Below are 20,833 nucleotides of genomic sequence, written 5' to 3'. Positions count from 1 at the left end.
GTTGGGGTTTATGGGCGCTCAACATCGAGGTCATCAGCGCCCTGACACACAGTAAAAGGAAGGAATGTGGAGAGACCTAATAAAACTGAAAAACACACTCAAAGCAGGAAAAGAGGGAAAATACGACCTGAGAAGGTAAAACCTAAGGTAAGGGATAACATAGCGACAAGAATGACATAGGAAACCGTCAGTGTCTGGCCACTTACATAAAATATGGGCGAGCTTGTCACACAGGAAACAAGTTAAAATCCCCTCCCTAAAATCTTTGTAAAAACATTCGACATGGCACAGAACTTTAAAACTTTAACCACATTCGTCCGAGTGTTGCCTAAAAGAGTTGGCAGGTCCGCTGGCAAGGCAGCCGCGGCCCGCTGGTCAGAAAATAAAACGCAATCCAATAAAACGTGGCGCACAGTGACCTGGACGCCGCAAGCACCACACAGTGGAGGGTCCTCCCGCCGGAGCAGGAAGCCATGCGTCATAGGGCTGTGGCCTATTCGAAGCCGAGTGAGGAGAACCTCGTCCCGTCGATGGGGCTGAAAGGAAGTACACCACACACGCGTTGTGGGCTTGACTAGACGGAGCTTATTGTCAGTCACTTCCAGCCACTCGTCCTCCCACCGACACATGACTCGGGAGCTCAACAGCGAGGTGAGTGCGTGCAAGGGGATAGCACACTGAGATACGTGTGGATCAAGACACGCTTCCTTGGCTGCGAGATCTGCCCCTTCATTCCCAGCAATGCCAACATGCCCCGGAACCCAGCAGAAAGCTACAACCTTCCCCAGTCGCTGTAGTCGGAGGAGGGCATCCTGGATGGTCTGGACTACTGTAACTGCCGGATACAAATGGTGCAATGATTGAAGGGCACTGAGGGAATCGGAACAGACAAGAAATTTAGGAGAGGAAGAATGTCTCATCTCCTCCAGCGCCCGCAAGATCGCAGACAATTCTGCATCAAAGACCGTGAAAGGCGGAGGCAGTCGGACCTTAAGGACACGATCCGGAAAAACAACGGAGCAGCCAACGGAATCCCCTTGTTTCGACCCATCCGTAAAAACCGCTACATAGTCGTGGTGCTCAGATAAAACAGCAGAAAATGCTGCATGAAAAACGGTGGCAGGAGTGCAACCCCTCTTGTACTGCAATAAATCTAAAATCACTCTGGGCCTCTTCAGTAACCAGGGTGGCAGGTGGTTAAAACCCTGGATTTGGGGTTGTACAGACTCCACACCGAGCGACTCTAGAACACGTTGCACACGGATCCCAAATGGCAACGTAGCCCGGGGACGGTGGGAAAAAAGGCGGTCCAGAGGTGGATGGGCAACAAGGCGGTGAGCAAGCGAGCTGGGAGCCGCAAGAAACTTACAAGCCTGGCGCACCAGAAGGAGCTGCCGCCGGATGGTAAGTGGCGGTTCGCCAGCCTCAGCACAGAGACTTGGTATGGGACTGGTCCGATAAGCACCCGTGGCCAGTCGAATCCCAGCATGGTGGACAGCGTCAAGGATCCGCAAATAAGACGGCCTCGCTGACCCATATACTGTGCACCCATAGTCCAGCCGCGAACGCACAAAAGCCCGATAAAACTGAAGGAGACGCGCCCTGTCCGCGCCCCAAGACCTGTGGCTGAGGCACTTGAGGATGTTGAGTGCCTTCAGGGATCTGGCTTTCAAGTCACGTAGGTGTGGCAGCCATGACAACCTGGAGTCAAAAATTAGTCCCAGAAACCGCACTGCGTCTCTAAAATGTAGGACAGCATCCCCCATATGCAAGGCAGGCAAAGTAAAAAGACGACGAGAACGATTAAAAGGAACACAAACACACTTATCGGCAGAAAACCGAAAACCTGTCTTTGCAGCCCACTCCTCTAACCGCCGCACTGTTAGCTGCAACTGACGGCTCACGGTTGCAACACTGGAGGAGGAACAGAAAACAGCAAAGTCGTCCACAAACAAGGAGCACTGTACTGGACTCCTCACTGTAGACGTTATACTGTTTATGGCTATGGCAAAGAGGGTAACGCTTAAAACACTGCCCTGGGGGACACCGTTCTCTTGCTCAAAGCGATCAGACAGTGTGTTACCAACGCGGGTCCGAAAAAACCGCTGAGACAGGAAAGACCGAATGAAAATGGGGAGGCGGCCACGAAAGCCCCATTGATGCAGTTGTGCAAGAATACAGTGTCTCCAAGTAGTATCATATGCCTTGCTGATATCAAAGAAGATACCGATACAGTGATGCTGACGGAGGAAAGCCTGCTGAATAGCCGCCTCGAGGAGTGTCAGGTTGTCGACTGTGGACCGAAATTTTCGGAATCCACACTGAAAGCGGCTAAGGAGCTGCCTGGTCTCTAGCAGCCAGACCAGACGACGGTTAACCATTCGTTCCAGGGTCTTTCCGACACAGCTTGTCAAGGCAATACTACGATAACTACTGGGACATGTGCGGTCCTTGCCTGGTTTGAGGAGAGGGATGAGGATTGCCTCCCTCCACGAGGTGGGGAAAACTCCCGTCCGCCATATGAGATTAAAACATTCGAGGAGGATTTCCTTTGACGCCGCTGGCAGATGGCGAAGCATGGAGTACCGGATGCGGTCGTAACCTGGTGCGGTGTCAGAAGCCGCAGTAAGTGCCGATTCAAGTTCCCACATGGAGAAAGGGGAGTTGTAGGCCTCAGAATTGTTCGACCGAAAGTCCAGCTTCGCTCGTTCGACAGTCGCACGGTAGCGACGAAATGCTGGATCCTGGGTTGCAGTGGCAGTACTTTGTGCAAAATGCTCTGCAAGCGTCTGAGCAATGGCTCTGGGTGTTGTTTGGAGGCATCCCTGGTTCAGGACTGCAGCTATTGGTAGACGGCTGCGTTTACCGGAAATCCTCCGGATGGCTTCCCATACTTTTGTGGAACAAGTGGAACGGTTGATGGAGTCCAGGAACTCCTGCCATGACCTTTTCTTGCTCTCTTTAATGACACGGCGTGCCCTGGCTCTCGCGATGCGAAAGGCGGTAAGATTGACTGCTGTTGGGCGGCATTTAAATCGGCGAAGAGCCGCACGCCTGTCCCGGATGGCTGAACGGCACTCATCCGTCCACCAAGGCACAAGGCGCCGCTTAGGAGGGCCAGAAGACTGTGGCATGGACAGGTCAGCAGCATGATGGACCACAAGTGTGATGTGATCCACCCATTCCTGTACGTTATTGTGGCGGTCAAAGACAGCCAACCGAGTGAACAGTGGCCAGTTAGCCCTGCCAATCATCCACGATGGTTGCCGCGGCTCCAGCAATACACCATCCAGGAGATGAATGCGGATTGGGAAGTGATCGCTGGAATGAAGGTCGTCAATGACCTCCCAGTGAACAGAGTCGGTGAGGGTTGGAGAGCAGAAAGATAGGTCAATGGCTGAGAATGACCCTGTAGCAGTAGAGAAATGAGTCGGAGTACCTGTGTTGAGGATGCACAACACTTGAGATGTGAGGAGGCTCTCCAAAATTCGACCTCGAGCGCAAAGAGAAGTGGAGCCCCACAGGACATGATGGGCATTGAAGTCTCCCAGGAGGAGAAAGGGGCGTGGGAGTTGGTCGATAAGATCTGTGAGAGCGTCTAAGGTCATTGCATCCAGAGGGGGTAAATAAAGGGAGCAAACAGTAAGCCTTCGACGGGAATGAATTGCAACTGCAACTGCTTGCAGGTCAGTATCCAGGGGGAGAGCAGAGGAGTGGTGGTCATTAGTGACAAACACGGCGACTCCGCCTTTGGCTCTGTCTCCAGTCAGGTCATCTTTGCGATACAACGTATAGCCCCTGAGTACAGGAGCATCAGAGGGTTTTAGATGTGTTTCCTGTAAACACAAGCACAGGGGGCGTTGCCGTGCTAGGAGGTGCAGTTCCTCCACATGTGCCCGGAATCCATTCATGTTCCACTGTATAATGGGAGCCATCGATCAGGGTGGGAGGACCTTCAGTCGCACTTTCTGTCGGGGAGGAGAGGCCACAACAGGTGGAGGCTCAGTTTTGGGGCGAGATGATTGCCCCAGTCTGACATCAACCTCCATCGCCTCTGAAGAGGAGTCGAGAGAGACGTCAGAAAGAACGACATCAACATCAGCAGACTGTAGAACTTCAGTCTCCTTGAGCGGTCGAGTCTTCACCTTTGGTTTGGGCTTCGATTTTCTGGCCAGAGGTGGCAGTGGAGCCAAAACCTCAGAAGCAGTAGGGGGTGTAGCAGTGCTGGGCATTGCACAAGACTGGACCTGGGAAGGGGCAGGAGGTTCCATAACGTCAGCGACCACGGCCCGGTCAGAAGGCCGGGGAGGAGCAGCAGGCTTCACAGGAACAGCAGCAGCACACGTACATTGACAAACGCAGGTGCTAGTGCTGACAGTAGCAACCTCCGTTTGTGTAGCGGCATCAGTTTTCAAGACTGGCTGTTTCAGAACGGAAGAAAAGGAAGCAGCGAACGTGGGCGGCTGCAGGGACTTGTAAATTTTCTTTGCCTCACCGTACGGGATGCGTTTGGTGGTTTTAAGTTCCTGGATCTTCCGTTCCTCAAGGAAAACTCTACATTCCCTACTCCACACAGGGTGATCCCCAGAGCAGTTGACACACTTGGGAGGAGAGGAGCAACCAACTCCCTCATGGGCGGCTTTACCACACTTCCCGCAAGTGGCTTCCCCTTTACAGCCGAGAGTAGTGTGTCCAAAGCGTTGGCACTTAAAACACCGCATGGGGTTGGGGTAATAAGGCCGTACACTGAGACGTAGGAAACCTGCCTTCACATACTCGGGCAATTTGGTGCTGTTAAACGTAAGGATGAACGAGTCAGATTTCAGGAGAGCACCATCCACCCGTTTCATAACGTGTTGCACGTCGACAATTCCTTCCCGGGACCATTCAGCCTTCAGTTCGTCTAGGGGAATATCAACGAGATCTCGGCAAGTCACAACACCCTTGCTGTAGTTCAAGGTGTTGTGAAATTCAGTCTCAATCGCAAACTCCCCAAGAAATTGTGCCTTCTGAAGGTTCTGGACTTGCTGGAAGCTAGATGTTTCAACCAACAAGGTGCCATTTCGCAAGCGCTTTACAGATTTTAATGTACCAGCAATACCTTCTAAGCCTTTCTGGATGTAAAATGGCGAAACTTTGTCGAAACTCCCATCTTTTCTTTTAATTATAAGAAACACATTCTGCGAAGCAGCATGCGTTCTGTTACTACTACTACCTGAATCAGGAGGACTGGCTACACGAGCCCTCTTGTGAGATTGGGTGTTAGAACCTACCAGCGGCCCACCCTTTCCGCTGGGGGGAGAAGAAGAAAAGTTCGAGGGTTCCATCTCGGTCCCACGAGCAGCTAGGGAACTAGGAGTCCACCTAGACAGAGCCCCGCATGCCTAGGTAAGCCTTATACAACTGAGGTGCGGCAGACTCCCCAGAGGTCGCCCGCTAACGACTGTTCCACCTCAACAGCCATGCATCTCATCGGCGCGCAGCACACCTTGAGATTGAGGGGTTTTTTATAGAGGTGTATTCCATCCTCGCGACCCGGGCGGTCAAGCCAAGATCCCCATTCCCTGAGACACACAACATTCCACCGCCGCGCCGCACGGTGGTCGTTGAAGTGTGCTTAGAGGTTACGGTGACAGGGGACTGGCGGCGCTTACCAGTCCCCAGCTCAGGAACCCCGGGGTCGCCAAGCCCGTACCCAGCAAACGAATGCCGAGCCCCTGGGGGCGTGAAAGCAGAGTTTGAGAAGGAAATGACACAGGGCTGTAGTCTATGCCAGATGTTATTCGATCTGTATATTGAACAAGCAGGAAAGGAAACCAGCGATAAATTTGAAAAGGTTTCAGGGAGAAGAATAAAAACTTTCAGGTTTGTCGATGACATTGTAATTCTGGCAGAGTCGGGTCTTGAAAAGAAGTTGCAAGACGAACATCAACAAAAGTAAGACAAGGGCAATGGAATGTAGGCAAATTAAATCAGATGAAGCTGAGGAAATTAGATAAGAAAGTGAGCCCCTACAAGTAATAGATGTGTTTTGCTATTTGAGCAGCAAAATGGGTGATGCTTGCGGAAGGAGAGAGGTATATAAAATGTAGGATGGAAATAGCTAGAAAAGCGTTTGTGAAAAAGTGGCGTTTGCTAACTCGTAATATAAATTTAAAAGTTAGGAAATCTTTTTTGAAGCTAGTTGTCTGGGATATAGCCTCACACGGAAGTGAAACGTGGACGGTAAACGGTATAGGCGAAAAGAGAACAGAAGCTTTTGGAATCTGTCTGTACACAAGAATGCTGAATATTAGGTGAGTAGGTCAGTAATTACTGAGGAGGTACTGAATCGAACGGAGGAAAAAAAGGTAGCTTTAATAAAATAAGGGATCTGTTGGCAGGACACGTCCTGTCACTTTGGTAATAGAGGGAAGTGGGGAGGGGGAGGGGGGAGGGTAAAAACTGTAGAGGGAGACCAAGGGATGAGTGCAGCAAGCAGGTTAAAATAAACGTAGGGTGCACAAGGTATGTGGGCTTGAAGAGACTCGTAGAGGATAAACTAGCGTCAAGAGCTGCAGCAAAGCTGTCATAGAATTGAAACCCACAACAAGAAGAAATGGGAACATCTGTTAACGCCACAAGTTACGCCAATGGAGGAGCAGCAGAATTTAATTTACGTACCAGACTAGGCACCACAACACTGTCCTACAAATAAACCGCTTATTGCAGATAGGAAAACAGTCCGAAATTTATAAGTTTAATTTTTTTGACGCTTATGATTCTAAATCATTATATTGTTTACCGTAGAAAAGGAACATATTTGCACAATAACGCGGATCTGACAAGCCCTTTAATTTACTGCAGATAAGGAACTAGTCTAGGACATGTTGCCTTTGTACAGCAAACGGAGAGAATGGCCATCACCGGACTTCTGGTGTATAAGTTTAGAGCCTAAAGGTATTACAGCTCCCTTAAATAAATCACTGCCATATGTGCGAAGGGGTCTAAACAAAATATTGGAATCTGTTTTGATTTCATGGGCAACATCTCTCTATGTTTCATTCCTCTTCAGGACACCTACTACTTGAGACAACTTACCGTGAATGTTTTCGGTGTGCATAAACTAGCTTCACGGGAAATGACTCTTTTCCTCTACAATGAAGGTGGCGGAGGAAAGGGCCCAAATGAACTGTGTACGATGCTGTACTGGTACATCCAAAATAATGTCGACAAGGAGGTAAGAATGTTGTACATGATAGGGGACAATTGTACAGGCCAGAACAAAAAATGCGGAAAGGCGATGAGGCGACCCTGCCTCCGAGAGAACGTAAGAAGTTAAATGTCCGTCAACTTCACAGTCATTAAACGACCTCCATCTGTATAGGAACTATCCCAGAATTCGCCCGAAGTGAGTTAGAATCTTGGAAGCAAACTGAATCAGCAGAGTCAGATGTGGATTTGTGCTAAAATTCTCCTAAACCATCGTCGGCTATCCTAGGAAGGCAGCTTAATACGTGAAGTCCAGACCTCAACAGAGCGAATCGCCGCAAGGTGTGCGAAGAGACAAACCGGTCATGTGATAGTTAACGCTGATACACATGGCTGACTACCATGTGTCGTGGTGTTGTCTGGACATGCCTCGGTTCACAATAACTTCTTTAATTGTAAACAACTATAACGTCAGTTGCCATCATCTTTTGCTTATCTATCTTGCTTTAACTCATCAGTCAATTTGGTCACTAATAAACTGATTGAGGTCTGATTGTCGTAACCAATGATTATGCATAGGTCTTACAATATGATCAGCTAATGTCTCATACAAAGAAATCGTCTAATCAGTAATGTAAAGAAAACGCCATGCAAAAAATAAATAAATTGGAAAAAGCAAATAAAACCACCGGAATTGTGATTGCTTTAGTTTACAGGTGGTAGATGGTGCAGTTTATTTTGCTTCACACTGAGGCCGCCCCACCACCAGTCCACTCCAGAAATGAGTGCTGACGAAGCTTAAACCCGAAATGCGAACCAAATTCATCCAGTGAGACTTGTTATTAACATGCGTTTACTCGTTCTGCGATTCACTCATGACTTTCTCTAACTATGGCTGATTGTGAGACACGATCAAAGGACGAGGGAATTACGTCACAGGCTGCTGCGCAACAGTTTACTCTACTGTACCATCTGAGAGCGTGCTGAAAAAGATTGCCTCTGAATTTTTCATGAGAAAATTCTTAAAGATTTTAAAATAAAACACACGTTATTAACATTCTACATCTTTATCCTTGATGTCTACATATTTGCAGCTATCTGCCGCTAGAGGGCTCTGAATAGTAGCGTATAACATGTCGGTATGTAACGTAACTATGCCGGTCTGTGAGAAACGGTGTGGTGTAATTGAGGTTCTAGCCGCACAAGCCTTCGTCCACATATGGAATATTGATTCTTTCACCATGACAATACCAGGTCACACACGATCGGTGCAACACCTGCAACAATCTGGCGCCTTCGGTTCAGTGTCATCGATCATCTTCCATACAGTCTCGACTTGGCGCCATCCAATTTTCATATGTTTTCAAAACTTTAAGAAAGCCTTCAACGACTTCACTTTGATAGTGAGGTTATGGCTGCGTCAACAAAGTCAAAATTTCTACAGTGACGGTATCAACAAACTGGGTTCTCGTTGGGAGAAATGCATTCGTCAGCAGGGTGATTGTCTTGAGAAATAAGTATGCAGACATGAAGAATAAAGATGTAGAATGTTAATAACGTTTGTTTTATTTAAAAGTTTTAAGAGTTTTCACATAAAAAATGGGAGGTACAATTTTCAGCATGCCCTCATGTAATTACTTGTACGCTAAAAGCAAAGAGAGAATATTTATTTGTTATCGTTGGATATGAAATGTGCGGCAACGAGCTGTACCACAAGGGACAAGTAGCATAATTAGAAATGAAATTCATCAGATGGGTAACAAGTTACGAACTGAGCAGAAATGCCTACGTAAGTGCAGAACTAGGTTGTTCCATATGCAACAGAAAAGAGGGTGCAGTATGAAATGAAATGGAAAGAACAGCTAGTGTGCAACAAATACTGTACAGCAACCTCTCATGGAGAAAGGCAGGGGGTGAAAGTGAGAATTTATTTCGATTTTGTTACTGTTTACCCAAAAGCTTATACCGTGTGCACTAATTATTCCTTATCCTAGGTCGGGACCACCAAACAGAGCTTCTTGGATCGGAGATAACCAGTTCCTAATGCCGGTGACGAGCGGCAAATTCCATCGTGGGTATTTGGATACCAAAGCAGGAATCTTGAGAGCGAACAGTTCCTAATCGTAGTACTGCGGCGTGACGTCCTTGATCAAACCCAAAACCTTGCGAAAGTGGATAATCCACGTCTCAAGACAGAGTAATTTAGTTAAGCGTCTGCCCAGAAATATTTCATCGATGATAGGCAACGTGCTAGCAACTTGTGACGGCCATCCCACTTCTTTCACTTCCATACTTACTGATTACAATACAAGCATTATGCTGAACACATTTCCTTCATTTAGCGTTACGTACCATAGACGGTAGCAAATTAGCATAAAAGTAACTTAATATCGGCAACGAATGGAACGAAATTGTGTCTGGAAAGCAACTACTGTGACAGAAATGGTCTTTGTTACGAGACTTCCATCTTCATTTTTTTATCAAATTTCGAGTGAGTATTACGTCATAAATCATGAATACCAATGAGTCTAATTTGGGAGCCAGTCGCCACAGGCGTGGTGCAAGCCCGTCAAGGCCGTTCGGACTGGGTCCTTGGTGGCTCCGTAGCCGAACGTCGAGGACGCAGTCTGTGTTCTTGGCGAAAACTGTAACTTTAACCCTTTTATCACAAAATTGTTGCCAGAAAACTGTTTTCAAGAACCGCCTGTACCCGAAGGGAATGCAATGGCATTCAATTTCATGTGTCTTTACTCCACGTCAAATGCAGTAATACCTTGTAATGTGTTACATAATGCCACCTTCCTCATTCCTTGTTATTAGCAACTAAAAATGAAAATATTATATGTGTGGCTTATGACGATCATGATAACACATTATTATTACTAATATTCAATCTATTTAACAATTATTGTTGCAATGTAGCGAAATGTTAACACTCCTGCTACATAAACATTTTTTTCAAAATGATAATATCGATGTGGGTGTGTGTGTTTACTTATCAATTAATTAATTTAAAATACATTAAGCATCATATAAAAATAATTTACCTGTAAATGGTCAGCATGTAGCCATATTTTCGTTAAAAATATATAATTTTTGTAAAATACTTCCCACAATCCTCACGACAGCGGTATACAACGAACATGATAAATGGCATATGAAAATAACTAGATAATGTGACAATGTTACGATGCTCTCTTGGGATAAGAAAATAAAGTAAAACAAAATTATTATTATTCTAATCACGAAATTATGTCTTCTTTTATTGATTCTCTGATGCGCGTATATTCTCATTATCAATCGTTGTATTTTCGTTTATTTCAACCAATTCATGCAGCTCATATATGTCCCAGATGTAACGAAACTGAAAGTGTCTTAAAAAGTAAGGATTTCTTCTACCCAGAGATTGGTTTAAATTTCATTGTGCCTATTTAAACAGAGACCTATTGCAGATGTATACCCTTACTTCCCTCCGAACTGAGTTCCGTGTTACATAACTAGCTGCAGCGTCTCAACTAGCAAACGTGGAATCTTTCCCCAGTTCAATTTCACTTTCCTCGCATTCACAAAGAAATGCTATATGTGGAAGGCGTATTAACTGATGGGGAAATAACCGTAAGATTATCCGTGGTCCAAACGTCAAATTTCTGGATTTTCAGTTCGATAACCACGTGTCATATAGAGCTTATGTAATCTTGTAATGTTACAGAATATGAAGCTCTACTATAGCTTCATGACGATACATGAGAATGACGGAAGTTAAAGCTTGAAATATTTCGGGTTTTATTACTTGCAAGTCGTAGACATTCGATATCCATTCTAAACGAGAATGGGATGCACCTTTTTAAGACTCGGAGAAATAGGAATACATTTTTAATGCCTCAGGACTCCCATAACCTAAAATTGCCGCGAACCAATTTTGTAACTGCAAACGGTGGAGTAGAACACGGAAAAACGAGCGTACGGCGCACAGGAAACGTCAGTGTCGTAAAGAGGTTTTGACTGCGTATCGAAGTATATCCAAAACGTGTTTGTTTACGAACGAGAACTCGAGATTGAAGAAAAATATCGCCAATGAAGGAAGAAATAAGTGTTTTGTTGTTCCTATGTTTACTCATAAAATCCACAAAACTGAGCGCTCAATCAAGGAACGTAGAAGATGAGATGGAATAGAGACAACGGTAATAAAAACGATTTGCAGATACCTTACATTTATTTTCTGCGTGAATCCTGTATGGTGCTGGAAGACCTTGCATTGTAAACCGATGTGCCGAAGGTAACGAGAGGTGAAGACTCGCGCAGTATATCGTTCAAGCCGTAATTTGTTTATTTCGTCAAGCTTTATTGGTTGATATTATCGTGCTAAGTCAATACCTGCGTTTTTGTACGCTATAGAAATTGCAATATTTATTTATAAACTTTGTTACATACATTTTAAAATTAGTGATAATTGTAGGAATAATGAAGTAACAGCGCTTAAGAGTCACTGTTCCCAGTGCGAAGGTCCTCTATAGTACAAGAATTATACTCTACAAAAAGGTAAAGGAAATACGGCAAATGACTGATCACAAATAACTGGCAAATTTAAATTTTACGTAACACTAGGAAGTGTTTCATGTACTCCGTTATGTTGGAGATAAAGTCTCATAACGATTGCACAATTAAAATAATTGTACAATTAAAATAATGATAGTGATACAGTGCAGTGTAAATTAAAGAGAAAACACGGAAGATGTTCGTACTCCACGAATATGGATCACTGTAATGTGAAATGATTATTAATAAACTGTCAATAGTACACAAAAAAATTAAAGATTTAAAAGTTGTAAAAATGCTTTACATGGAGCATCGTATGTCTTTACATGATATAGTGTTCAAAGATGTCATAAGCTCTCTGTTCCTCAAGGACTAACTAGAGAACAGAAAATACAGTATCTTGTGAATGTAGTTTCGAGCGCAGAATGAGTATAAATTATTTTCGAAACGACGCGCATGAAACATCAGTTGCCGAATATTGGGAAGTATTTAGTTTCTTTCCATAATGCTGAAGGAGATATCACATACCGTTAAACTGAATATTCATCTGTTTGAAACTCTGAATACTTTATCATTTCCCAAATAATTCTTGACAAAGGAAGGCTTGGCCCCGTTCTGTTCTTTTGCCTTGTCACCCCAGAAAATTGTGGCACGTTTCACTTTCCAATTTTCCGAAAAGTAGCGCATTGTACTAATGGGTGTAGAACCGTTTCACTACAGAATCGCTGATTATTGCAGCTCTTGATCCGAATCTTAATTGTCTAAGCTACGTATATTCATGAGTCAGCTTTGATATTGCAGTTTCTGTGGCGTGTTACATCAACTTGTAGTCGTACAATTCCTTTGTATTCTACTATTAAAGGTGTGTCTGAAAAATAACGGCTATTCGGTTAGGAAAGATCACACAAGATGCAGACGAAACATTTGTTATAAAATCCCAGATACACAACTTTTAATTTTTCTACACAGTTACCATTATAATCCCAGTACTTTTGGTTGCCTTAGACGAACCTTCATAAGCCTGCTGCGTACTATCCAGCAATACGGTATTTCACGTAGTCCAGAATCGAAGCCTCCTGACCTTCACTACCTTCAGAACATAAACGGGCAAGTCATTTCATGCCGTGTTAGAAGTGTGACAGTTATCAAAAGCATCACGGGAGAGCGACGTAATTCCGAATGTTTTCATGTGATAATTGGTCCAAGAGGAAAACCGGTATATTGAAGAAAATCAAAAGTTTTCGAAGCTTTTATCTATGATTGCGGACTTTTCTTAACATACGTGTACTTGGATAAGTCACGCAGTATACAGAGGTCCAGCACGGACGAACTAGTTTATCTTCTCGCCCATGAATGATCTGTGTATGCTACTCCGCAAACCGATCACTACAGACGGCGATATTTTCTGGGCACTGTGGCGTTATGTCTTTGGGGCGCGTTTGGTGGACAACTAGCAGTTGTGGAGCCAAAGAACAATTCGCTAAAAGCATATTTTTTAAGTATACCAATTTACAGATATTTCAGCTAACTTACGGAGAATAAAACTGCATAAAAACTAAGTGTCTAGATAGCGTCATGGAATTCTACAAATTTACAAAATATGATTAGCAAAGAATAATTTTCAATTCTTTCCCGACGGCTTGTCCATATGGATGCGCTTGTGGGCTGCCCGGTGGCCTGCAGAAAACACTCCACCCACAAAGAGGCGCATATTCGCAGACTGACCATACCTGGCAGCCAGCAACAAGTCCGACAGCATTCGAGATTGCACACGTAAAACTGACAACCACGGGAAATTGAATAAAGAAGATACTGCACTAAGAAAATAACAGAAAGACTAACTTTCCAGAACGGCAGCGGAAACGACTGATAGCATTTTTCCAATTTACACACTCGCACAACCTTAGCCTCCGGACCTGTGTTGACAATCCTAGTGCCAAGCGAAATACTAATAAAGGTGAGTGCACACATAGATTTTATGTCGTGTAAATTATGACGTTGACAAAGTTGTGGGAGTTCAAAAAAAAATGGTTCAAATGGCTCTGAGCACTATGGAACTTAACATCTGAGGTCCTCAGTCCCCTAGAACTCAGAACTACTTAAACCTAACTAACCTAAAGGCATCACACACATCAATGCCCGAAGCAGGATTCGAACCTGCGACCATTGCGGTCGCGCGGTCCAGACTGAAGCGCCTAGAACCGCTCGGCGACACCGGCCAGCGTAATGGTGAATGCACACTTAGATTTTATGTCGCATAAATTATGACGTTATCAAAGTTGTGAGAGTTCTGTTACAGTTGTTAAGTGCATGACACACGAACTTCTAAAATTTTCGGATGAATGCTTTTAATAAATATGTTTTTTTTTCTGAACTGTTATTTATTGCAAGTTATGCTAAAGCGATGTGGTTCAAATGGTTCAAATGGCTCTGAGCACTATGGGACTTAACTTCAGAGGTCATCAGTCCCCTAGAACTTAGAACTACTTAAACCTAACGAACCTAAGGACATCACACACATCCATGCCCGAGGCAGGATTCGAACCTGCGACCGTAGCGGTCGCGCGGTTCCAGACTGTAGCACCTAGAACCGCTCGGCCACTCCGACCGGCAAACCGATGTGCTAAGCACTAATATAAACAAGTTATTATTTACATATTACACTTTTTTATAATTTGTTGTCATTATTGTTGCAGTCCTAGGCTCGACGGTGACGGGGAGCTACGTTTCGAGGATGGAAGACAGGGACACTCGAACCTCGGATCGGCGCCTGGTAACTGGTACTCTTTTCTCGGAAGAACAACACTGTGACGTTGTAAGAACGCGGAACGTGGTAGGTGGCGGACTCACTCACCTATGGAGAGCGCGATGAGGTGCTTGTCGGGGTTGGGCTGTATGGCCAGCTCCTCGACGATGGTGCGCAGCGGGTTGTGCGTCCTGCGCGCCACACAGGAGGCGGGCACGCACGCCCAGTCGCCTCGCTGCGGCTGCTGCTGCTGCGGCTGCTGTGGCTCCATGGCGCGCGGGCTGTGGCGGGCGGCTCTCCCGGCGGCCGCTTATATCGCGGGCAGCCGCCTCAGCCGGCAGCGGCCGGCCCAGCCCAGCCTCGCTGCGCCGCCTCCGGGCCCCGCGACGCCGTCGCAGCCACCACGGGCGCTGCCGACCACACGCGCACTTCAGCCCTTTCCTCACAATACGGACATTTACACAGCGGGCAATTAAAAGTGAAACACCGTCCAACAATTAACGTAAAATGTACAAGAAGTGGTCTGCACGTTTGGATACGCACATGATTAGCATTTCAGCGCAGCCGCATTAACGAGGGCAACACGCCAAGTGCCAGAACGCGATTTCCCAGAAACTTCGCTCAGTTGAAAGAGGGCACAAATAAGCGCGTAGACTCAGAACGTTTTTGGGGAAAGACAATCACAGTTTTAGGTTTATTGTATGTGCCCTTCAGCTAGTAAACAGTTCAACCAAGGCGGTGGCACGCGTCTAGCGTCGCGGCTCACCTGATTATTATTTTTTTTCTGTTTTTCATTTATCGACCCCTGACCGTAGAAGTTTAGTACACGAATGTCTTCCAGTGTATATTGAAATAATGTAGTCCTTATTCATTTATTAACTACACTACTGGCTATTAAAATTGCTACACCAAGAATAAATACAGATGATAAACGGGTATTCATTGGACAAATATACAGGGTGATTCAAAAAGAATACCACAACTTTAGGAATTTAAAACTCTGCATCGACAAAAGGCAGAGCTAAGCACTATCTGTCGGCGAATTAAGGGAGCTATAAAGTTTCATTTAGTTGTACATTTGTTCGCGTGAGGCGCTGTTGACTAGGCGTCAGCGTCAGTTGATGCTAAGATGGCGACCGCTCAACAGAAAGCTTTTTGTGTTATTGAGTACGGCAGAAGTAAATCGACGACAGTTGTTCAGCGTGCATTTCGAACGAAGTATGGTGTTAAACCTCCTGATAGGTGGTGTATTAAACGTTGGTATAAACAGTTTACAGAGAATGGGTGTTTGTGCAAAGGGAAAAGTTCTGGACGGCCGAGAACGAGTGAAGAAAATGTAGCACGCATCCAGCAAGCATTTGTTCGCAGCCCAGGAAAATCGACTCGCAGAGCTAGCAGAGAGCTGCAAATTCCACAATCAACTGTATGGAGAGTCCACATTGGCACTTATCTGTCCGTAACTACCTGAACGTCAACTACCCGAGGCGATGGATCGGCCGCCAGGCAGCCCGTGACAGAGCACTTCATCACTGGCCTCCAAGAAGCCCTGATCTTAAACCCCCTGCGATTTTTTCTTATGGGGGTATGTTAAGGATATGGTGTTTTGGCCACCTCTCCCAGCCACCATTGATGATTTGAAACGAGAAATAACAGCAGCTATCCAAACTGTTACGCCTGATATGCTACAGAGAGTGTGGAACGAGTTGGAGTATCGGGTTGATATTGCTCGAGTGTCTGGAGGGGGCCATATTGAACATCTCTGAACTTGTTTTTGAGTGAAAAAAAACCTTTTTAAATACTCTTTGTAATGATGTATAACAGAAGGTTATATTATGTTTCTTTCATTAAATACACATTTTTAAAGTTGTGGTATTCTTTTTGAACCACCCTGTATTATACTAGAACTGACATGTGATTACATTTTCACGCAGTTTGGGTGCTTAGATACTGAGAAATCAGTACCCAGAACAACCACCTCGGGCCGTAATGACGGCCTTGATACGCCTGGGCATTGAGTCAAACAGAGCTTGGATGGCGTGTACAGGTACAGCTGCCCATGCAGCTTCAACACGATACCACAGTTCATCAACAGTAGTGACTGGCGTATTGTGACGAGCCAGTTGCTCGGCCACCATTGGCTAGACGTTCTCAATTGGTGAGAGATCTGGAGAATGTGCTTGCCAAGGCAACAGTCGAACATTTTCTGTATCCAGAAAGGCCCGTAGAGGACCTGCAACATGCTGCCGTGCATTATCATGCTGAAATGTAGTGTTTCGCAGGGATCGAATGAAGGATAGAGCCACGGGTCGTAACACATCTGAACTGTAACGTCCACTGTTCAAAGTGCCGTCAGTGCGAACAATAGGTGACCTAGACGTGTAACCAATGGCACCCCATACCATCACGCCCGGTGATACGCCAGCATGGCGATGACAAATACACTCTTCCAATGTACGTTCACCGTGATGTCGCCAAACACGGATGCGACCATCATGATGCTGTAAACAGAACCTGGATTCGTCCGAAAAAATGACGTTTTGCCATTCGTGCACCCAGGTTCGTCGTTGAGTACACCATCGCAGGCGCTCCTGTCTGTGATGCAGCGTCAAGGGTAACCGCAGCCATGGTCTCTGAGCTGATAGTCCATGCTGCTGCAAACGTCGTCGAACTGTTCGTGCAGATGGTTATTGTCTTGCAAACGTCCCCATCTCTTGACTCAGGGATCGAGACATGGCTGCACGATCCGTTACAGCCATGCGGATAAGATTCTTGTCATATCGACTGCTAGTGATACGAGGCCGTTGGGATCCAGCACGGCGTTCTGTATTACCCTCCTGAACCTACCGATCCCATATTCTGCTAACAGTCATTGGATCTCGACCAATGGGAGCAGCAATGTCGCGATACGATAAACCGCAATCGCGATAGGCTATAATCCGACCTTTATCAAAGTCGGAAACGTGATGGTACGCATTTTCTCCTCCTTACACGAGGCATCACAACAACATTTCACCAGGCAACCCCGGTCAAATGCTGTTTGTGTATGAGAAATCGATTGGAAACTTCCCTCATGTCAGCACGTTGTAGGTGTCACCACCGGCGCCAACCTTGTGTGAATGCTCTGAAAACCTAATCATTTGCATATCACAGCATCTTCTTCCTATCGGTTAAATTTCGCGTCTGCAGCACATCATCTTCGTGGTGTAGTAATTTTAATGGCCAGTAGTGTATATGTATGATGAATGAATTGAGAAAACAAGAAACAATAAATGAATGAAAAACTATTTGAAATAGTTTTCTGTGAAATTCCTGTAGTGTATCTTGATTCATAATCCACTGCAAGCGCTAGTTTTCGGAAATGTTATCCGTCATGCGTGGTTTGGCTCGATGTTATTGGTAACGCGCGAAATCTCCAGCAGTGTTAACAACGTTTCTTTCCCGAGTGAGCGTCATGCCAAGAACGTCGCTGTGGCAAACCTGCATTCGCGTCCTGACAATGTCGTGTGGAGTGTTTAGGTTTCGAGTATTTCTAGGACCAGTATCATCCAAGGAAATAGGGAATAAACAGAACAATAAAATACAAGAACTAAAAACCGATATAAGAATAAAACATAAGAACATGAGAATTTAAAAAGATTGTAACTTCTGAAAATACTGTACACACTAGCAGTATATAATAAATGTATGACATTAATTATGACACTCAGTTGTAATTTACAATTAATATAACACCAGTTGCATCTCTTAATTCGATGAGAAACATTCGTGTAGCAATCTTCTACGGACACGGGTAGAAAATGAAAAAAAAAAAAATAATAATAAAACTAGCAATCGAGTTTAGAACACGGGACGCAAAAGTGAGACAGACAGTGACGCTAGCCACTATTCCACCATTTGGGCTGGGCTTGTCACTCACTAAAGAGCATCTACACTACATCGAAAACTTTGGCGATCGTCTTCTAAGAAATGGATAAGCCGGGGCACGTTTTCGTTTATTTTGGCTTCACTTCCACTGAGAGAAGTTTCTCGGAAATCGGGTTATGGCACTTGCCGTGTTCTCCTCGTAAGTAGAGATAACACCATCTACATTCTGTATATAAGAAGAAATTTTGCGGCACGTTTCTCATTCGCAGATAGCATTTGAATGTTGATTGTTTATGACAACATCGCAACATAATATGTTCCAGAACGCTGCGCGTAAAAACGACGTTTTTCTGGGATTCATACCTCGTGTCCTATTAGTTGTAGAAAAGTAGGTTCAAGTGTTTTGGATAGCCCTTGGGTTAGAGACCATTTGTATACCCAGCACAACAATCGCCTTACTGTAACCGTCCTACAGCACAAGGTCAAAGTTTGAATAACACACGCCACTTCTAGATTAGGCACATGGATCAAATCGCTTCATTCTTTTTGCATTATATGTGCTCTGTAGTTCACATCAAGGGACTTATGGAGGCACCCACTTAATTCATGGATGGTTCCTGAGAAAACCCGAAAAACATGGTTTTTGGGTAACAAAACAGACACGCGCATTCCAAGAAGGCTATGCACAGCAAATAACTAAAATTCTTACGATATATTCCTAAGGTCCAGATATCGAATAACCTTGAAGATTTTCTTGGCGTCTTTATCCGTTTCCGAGATACAAAGGTTCAAAGTCACATACTTGTACACATAAAATAAGGTGTGAGGCGAAAACCTAGTTCATAAAGTGACGTATCACGCAGAAATATGCTGTAAAGTGTCTGCTTTATTATCAGAAGGGTTTTGGAAACCCAAGGTTATATTACTGCAGCTCATGAAAAATTTTCCTGTACGTAAAATCCGGTCTGAGATGTAAAATTTTTTCTGCGTTATTTCAATTTCACATAAGTAAACTACCAAAATTTTATTGACCCACCAAGTTCTTTTCAAGAGGGTAATATGCCCTGCTGTAGCAAGGAAAACAAGGGAACCAGCGGTAAAATGCTGCTACCGGAGCAGAAAGAAGGCAGATTACATATCACGAGACAGAGCTCATAATGCCACGCGGTGAAATACCTCCTCTTGAAGATATTCATTCACGATACGAATACACAGTACGTATATTTGTATTAAGGATGAAGACAGCTGCGATGACCAACTAGATCGTATCATTGGCGAGACAGCAGTTGACGGCGAAATACGGCAGAGGACGATTGAAAGACTGAAGACAACTCAAACATCCATACACCGCTCGAACTACCGCATCGTGCATTCACTGTCGCTCATGTCGATAGACCACAGACCATGTCGCTGTTCGATAAACCAAATTTGAAGTATTACTGTGGAGAGGACAATAGGCTTGTCGTAGCAGAATATGCAGTGTGCACTAAAAGATTTTTGTGATCGATCAGCGAGATAAAATGGCTCTGAGCACTATGGGCCTCAACTGCTGTGGTCATAAGTCCCCTATAACTTAGAACTACTTAAACCTAACTAACCTAAGGACATCACACACATCCATGCCCGAGGCAGGATTCGAACCTGCGACCATAGCGGTCGTGCGGTTCCAGACTGAAGCGCCTTTAACCGCGCGGCCACTCCGGCCGGCTCAGCGAGATATAATTATGCTGCAGGAGAGGAGTCTCAAGTGGTTGTGCTGCAACATGGCGCAATCTCCATATGCAGCTTGTTGTTCTGTCTTGAATTTGACGATCGTATGCAAAAATTTCGGTCGAACATGAAAATGTGATGCATAAGAAGTCCTCAAGAGAACAGACATCAAAGTTCCTCGGGTCTTTGATGGGTTCAGATGGCTCTGAGCACTATGGGACTTAACATCTTAGGTCATCAGTCCCCTATAACTTAGAACTAATTAAACCTAACTACCCTAAGGACATCACAAACATCCATGCCCGATGCAGGATTCGAACCTGCGACCGTATCGGTCGCGCGGTTCCAGACTGAAGCGCCTAGAACCGCTCGGCCACACCGGCCGGCTCCTCGGGTCTTTAGTAGAGCCCATAATGCTGTTTTTGAAATCATGCATGTATCACTCTGAAATCACTAATTGAATAAATTATTACGATATTAAAGATTGCACCATTGCGTAAGCGTGTGACTTTAATAATAATATGGCTTGTCTTTACCCCTAAAAATTTAGTTCCTTACGCATTAGTAGTTACTTGTCTGTTAGATGAGATCCAGACAGAATGTTTAACAGAAATTCTTATATTCTTGTAAACGCCATCCAGTTTGTTTGTGCAAACCAAGTACTATAAACGTGAGTTATGGTATTTTTTACGAGGGCATGCTGAAAAGTAATGCCTCCGAATGTTTTATGTGAAAACTCTTAATTTTTTTTAAATACAGTAAACGTTATTAACAGCCGACATCTCT

At 44.9% G+C, this 20,833-nt stretch overlaps 2 protein-coding genes across 3 annotated transcripts in view; one reads left to right on the top strand and one right to left on the bottom strand.

The window, feature by feature from the left end:
* The window catches only part of LOC126457744 (uncharacterized), a 76,077-nt gene extending 61,493 nt beyond the window's left edge, over positions 1–14,584 (top strand). The window contains exon 4 of one of the 2 annotated variants that reach the window (XR_007585519.1): positions 9,186–10,441. Coding sequence is in view for 1 of the 2 variants with exons in the window: in XM_050094291.1 (XP_049950248.1) it covers positions 14,424–14,538 (115 nt within the window). In the remaining variant the exon portion in view is untranslated. Of the gene's footprint in view, positions 1–9,185; positions 10,442–14,423 lie in introns of those variants that run through there. The other variant, XM_050094291.1, reaches the window with a different exon arrangement.
* The window catches only part of LOC126457743 (tyrosine aminotransferase), a 205,346-nt gene extending 190,587 nt beyond the window's left edge, over positions 1–14,759 (bottom strand). The window contains exon 1 of the mRNA XM_050094290.1: positions 14,582–14,759. Coding sequence (XP_049950247.1) covers positions 14,582–14,744 — 163 coding nt within the window. The 5' untranslated portion in view covers positions 14,745–14,759. The remainder of the gene's footprint in view (positions 1–14,581) is intronic.
* Positions 14,760–20,833: the final 6,074 nt, after the last annotated feature.

The sequence above is a fragment of the Schistocerca serialis genome, chromosome 2 (assembly GCF_023864345.2).
Source record: "Schistocerca serialis cubense isolate TAMUIC-IGC-003099 chromosome 2, iqSchSeri2.2, whole genome shotgun sequence".
Lineage (NCBI taxonomy): Eukaryota > Metazoa > Arthropoda > Insecta > Orthoptera > Acrididae > Schistocerca > Schistocerca serialis.
Note: the sequence above shows the minus strand (reverse complement) of the source record. Positions and strands in the feature narration are given on the sequence as shown.